This window comes from Lactuca sativa, chromosome 5 (assembly GCF_002870075.4).
Source record: "Lactuca sativa cultivar Salinas chromosome 5, Lsat_Salinas_v11, whole genome shotgun sequence".
Lineage (NCBI taxonomy): Eukaryota > Viridiplantae > Streptophyta > Magnoliopsida > Asterales > Asteraceae > Lactuca > Lactuca sativa.
In genome coordinates this window covers 180819447-180824779 of record NC_056627.2, presented here as the reverse complement: position 1 = coordinate 180824779, position 5333 = coordinate 180819447, and the positions used below count along the sequence as shown (strand labels likewise).

Here is a 5333-nt window from a genome sequence, read left to right as displayed (position 1 = left end):
TCTCTCTCTCTCTCTCTATATATATATATATATATATATATATATATATATATATAGAGAGAGAGAGAGAGAGAGAGAGTTAGGATCAAATATTTTCAACAAGTATTGTGTGCATGGATGCACCAATCACCATTTAGCAAATTATTAATTAATTTATTTAATCCATGAGGGTAATTATGTAATCTTTCATTTTAATTCTTTATTTAGTCTGATTCTTATCCCTTTATATTAGGCAATGATTTATGATTGATTTAGTTATTTTTAATTTAATTTTCACTATATAATTGATTCTAACGTCCCCCCCCACAAACACAAATCACAATTGTCGATTCCATTACCTGCTGATCAATTTTTTTTACACATTCGATGGATGTTCGTACTGGAAATCAAAACTAGGTATTGCTACATATTTACCAACATTTGTATACGATAATGAAGATATTGTTTCAAACGTCCCCCACACACCCTTTTACTGGTTTTACATATACATATGTATGAAATCTGATAATCTTCCAGGATAATGAAGATCAAAATCCCGAGACGGATTTGGGTAATGTAAATGATCCCAAGAATCCGGTGAATGAAGTTGTGAAGAAAAAAAGAAGATGTAAAATATGCTTTGGAGTTGGTCATGATAGAAGGAACTGTCCTTTTGGATTGAAGAAATCATAGATCTACAAGAAATTCATCAAATTGGTCGTTTTTAGATATTATTTAGTTTGATTTTAGTAAAATAAAAGTATGTTTTTGATGAATTATATGGTATTATTAAGTTTTTGTTCAGTGTAATAAAGTTGTCGTTTGATGAATTCTATGTGTCTTTCTTTAATTATTATGATTAAAACTAATAAGATGTTCGTGTTTTCTGCTATATTTATGTTTCATATGATCATACAGTTTATCATTCCAACAGAATACTAGAGCAAAGCATTATAGTTTTCATTCCAACATTATGTCAAAAAACAATGTTCATTATATTTCATTCAATTTGTTTGATGTTTCTTAAAATCAACACACATAATGTTAAAAATTGGGAATTGTAAACATTTTTTGTTAGTTATATCTATTTATTATTCTAACAGAATGATATTCAATGTGTGCATTGATCCGAGCTAACACAAATTGATAAGTTTTATAAGTCATATTTGCAAGGGTATTCTGACAGAATTATTTCATTCTGATAGCATGCAGAGTTTTGGAATCCATATTGATATACCATTCTAATAGAATTATGTCGTTAATAAAATATTCTGCAACTTTTTAAAAAAAATACATAATAATATTGTTAAGTAATTTATTCAATGTACTGTTGGAATTTTTTATATTTGGAATGTGAATATAATATCTTCTGAATATTTTTTTCTTTATCATGTTTTTGAAAAAAATCAAATCGGAATCATTTATTTTTATCAATGATCCCTAATATCAAGGCTTTTAATTTGCATAGAATCAGTTTTCATCCATATCCGGTTTGTATGACAGTTTATAATATTTTAGTTCTTCAACTTACAAAGCATATACAAACACTATCAGAATTTCTTAGCAATGGGAGATCAAGAACCAGATGCGAGTAATCATATTTATGAGGAACATTATTTGGCTAATAATGATGACGATGGAATTGAAGATTTCGATTTTCATGATAATGATACACTATATAATGGCGGATTTCAAATAGGAGAATGCACTAATCCTAATTTAGGTGAGTTTTTTTTAATATTTTGTTTAATTTTTCATTGTATTTCAGATTCTATATTGTAACAAACATGTTTAATGTTAAATGTTAATATTTTCATTAATGAACATACAGAGGACGCAAATAATGCAGAAGACGAAAATCACTTCGTTGATGAAAACATAGAGGTTAATATTGATTTCAGTGAAGGTACTAAATTCAATTCAAGATATTGAAGTTTTTACAGAAAAAATAAAATTCATTGAGAATAGTATTTATATAATTCTTTCAGAATGATTTTGTATTTGTTATTTTAAGCAGGACAACCACATGTTACTCATGAAGATACAGAGTTTAATATTGATTTCAGTGAAGGTACTAAATTTAATTCAGGATATTGTAATTTTTACAGAAAAAATAAAATTGTGTCAAAATAATATTTATATAATTCTTTCAGAATAATTTTGTATTTGCTATGTTTAAGCAGGACAACAACATGTTACTCATGATTATGTTTCTCCTGGTGGCACCTTGTATTGGACTCCGATTGTTTCAGACGACATCAAACCAAAAGTTTCATCAATATTTAATTCATATGGTGAAGCAGAAACAATGTATAGAAAATATGCATTAGAATATGGTTTTGATGTCAGGCTTGGAAGAGTCCAAAAAACAAAAAATGGGATTATTACAAATAGACATCTTGTGTGCAATCGGGAAGGTAATCCAAATACTAGTAAAGTAGATACTCTAGACATTCAACATAAAAAGACTCAAAGAAGGAAAGATTTATTTAGGAGGAATTGTAAAGCGAAAGTTGTTTTAGAAATAATTCCCAGTGCTCTTAAATATGTCGTGAGTGATTTTGTCGAGCAACATAATCATGAATTGTTTAGCAAGGGCAATATGCACTTATCTCGTTCAAAAAGAAAACTTGATTATTCCCAAGAAATTTTCATTCATAATTTGTCAAAACAAAACATTGGTCCTATAAAAGCACATAGACTGTATAGTGCTCTTCAGGTTGGTCCTTCGGTTCGAGGTGGATTGGTTTCTGATTTCAAGAATGTTAGGAGGAATCTTAATTGTTACATAGGCGGGAGGGACGCGGAGTTCCTTGTTGACAAGATGAATGACAGGAAGAAAAATGTCCCATCATTTACTTTTGAGTATAAAGTGTTGAACAAGAGATTGAATGCTCTATTTTGGGCTGACGAAACAGCAAAGTATAATTACAATTCATTCGGAGACGTTGTGTCACTCGATTGCACATTCAGCATGAATAAGTATTTCTAACCCTTAATACTTTTCAATAAGAATTTCATTATTTTCAGTTACGTAAACTAATATTTTATTTTTAAAATAGGTATGATACGGTTTTTGTTCCGTTTACTGGCATCGATAATCACAAAAAATGTGTAACATTTGGTGCTGGACTTTTAAGTAAAGAAGATGGAGTTTCTTATGAATGGTTGCTTAGAGCTTTTTTGAAAGCTTTTAGAAAACAACCTCAATTGGTTTTATCTGACCAAGATCCAACTTTGTAAAAAGCTATAGATAAGGTTTTCCCGTTGGCACATCATAGGTTATGTATGTGGCATATAACGAAGAAGTTGCCAAATAAGGTATGCATAAAACGACTATTATTTTTATTTTTTTGTTATGATTCTACAATTATTTTCTCATATTCTAACATAATCAATTGTTTTAACATAATCAATTGCTTTAACTCTTAATTTTTGTTTATCATTCTTCATTGATTTTTTCATAATCTACCTTCATTATCTCATATTCTACCAGAATCAATATTTTAACTCTTAATTTTTGTTATAATTATAAAATTACTTTTTCTTCCTATTTCTCATATTCTGACAGAATCAATTGATTTTAACACAATCAATTACTTTAACTCTTACTTTCTTTTATGATTCTACTATTATTTTTTCATATTCTACCTTCATGTTATCATATTCTAACAGAATCAATTTATACAGATTTTATCAATTGAAGATGAAACCACCAATCAAAAATTTCGCAAGCGTTTTCACTCTATAATTTGGAATTCTAAGTTGGAACCACAGGAATTCGAGAATGTATGGCTTCTGATGTTGGAGGAGTTTAAAATTACTGATAACAGTTGGATGAATACCATGTATGGTTTGTGAAAATCATGGATCCCCGAATTTTTCAAGCACATTCCAATGTCTGGTGTTATGCGAACTACATCGCTGTTTGAAAGTCGTAATTGGTCATTTCAAACCACCACATTAACCGGTTCTTATCTTGTCATGTTTATGATGACATTTAAATCAGTCATGGAACGACAACGACATAACCAAATTCTCAATGATTTTAATACTGCCACCACTTTTCCTAAATTCATTACTCGTAATTCGAATGAACCTCATGCTTCAAATGTATATACACGCAAGATTTTTTATCAGGTTCAGAAAGAGATATCAAGAGCTGAAGATAATTGTTTCCAAAAGAATGTGATATCTTCCAACGGTGTTGACACAATTATTGTTCTGGAGAGAAAAAACAACATAACTATTAGGCAAACAAATGATGTCGATGTTGATGACAAAGATGAGGAATACAATTACGATTGTCTTATAAGGGATACTGAATACACGGTAATTTTTTTTTCACATTAATTGTCATTTTATCATTTGCATTTAAACACTAAAAATTTACAACTTAAACATTCTCACTAATCATCTTATATTTTCCAGGTCACACACTCAACCAAAGATGGTTTATTCAAATGTACTTGTATGCATTTTGAACATGTAGGGATCTTATGCAGACACATATTCTGTATGTTTAAGTTTTATGGCATCGAAAAAATTCCTGAAAAGTACATTTTGAAACGTTGGCGTAGGGATGTTATTCCAACAGAATTACTGAAAAGACGCTTCAATAGTTATTTTGACTATTCTAATTCCGACATGACTGCTGTTGATATTTTTTCAACTGTTGATCGTTGTGTGTCTTTTTTGAGCCATGATGTAGCTAAATTAAAGTTATACCTTGACGAGCAGAATAAGTTGAAAAAAAAATTCGTAGACGATTGTCCAAATCATGATCTACCGACCAGAGCAGATCAGTTCAAGAAGCTTCTAGGCGTGGTTGGTCCTGATGTAGTATCTGATGTTAATGACATTCAGAATCCTACATATATTCGTAACAAAGGTTGCGGTAGTCGTGGGAAAAGATTAAAATCTACAAAAGAGATGATTGAGAAAGAAAGCTCGAAACCTAAGAGAAAATGTGCTACATGTGAACAAATGGTTCATCTTGACAAAAGAAATTGTCCTCAAAAGAACGCCCAGAAATAAGTTCCTTGTTTGTTTTTTTATTGGTTTTAGTAGAATGACATTTCATTTTAATTTTGTCAATTCACATTCAATGTTATCTTTTATGTTGTTTAATAAAGTATTCACATTGATTGCTAGTGACGATGACATTGTCAATCAATATAACAATATTTATCTTTTCTTATTACTTGAAAATAATCATAAAACGTAATACAAAAATTCATTCCATCGATTGTATAAATTCATTATTTTCCTTAATTACAACAAGATATACAACTTTTTTCAATCATTTTAAGAATGATTTTAATCTTAACAAATTTTTTTTTTTTATTGTTTAG

The 5333-nt window shown here is 29.3% G+C and overlaps 2 protein-coding genes across 2 annotated transcripts; both read left to right on the top strand.

Annotated features, from left to right (window-relative positions):
* The first annotated feature begins 1545 nt into the window (after positions 1-1545).
* LOC111897627 (protein FAR1-RELATED SEQUENCE 5-like) lies at positions 1546-3222 on the top strand. The gene is made up of 5 exons (XM_023893591.2): positions 1546-1702; positions 1811-1885; positions 1997-2050; positions 2163-2961; positions 3042-3222. Exons 1-5 carry the CDS (start codon positions 1546-1548, stop codon positions 3220-3222), a joined length of 1266 nt encoding a protein of 421 aa, XP_023749359.2.
* Positions 3223-3876: 654 nt separating this feature from the next.
* Positions 3877-5016, top strand: LOC111897626 (uncharacterized). The gene is made up of 2 exons (XM_023893590.1): positions 3877-4311; positions 4411-5016. Exons 1-2 carry the CDS (start codon positions 3877-3879, stop codon positions 5014-5016), a joined length of 1041 nt encoding a protein of 346 aa, XP_023749358.1.
* The last annotated feature ends 317 nt before the right edge of the window (positions 5017-5333 follow it).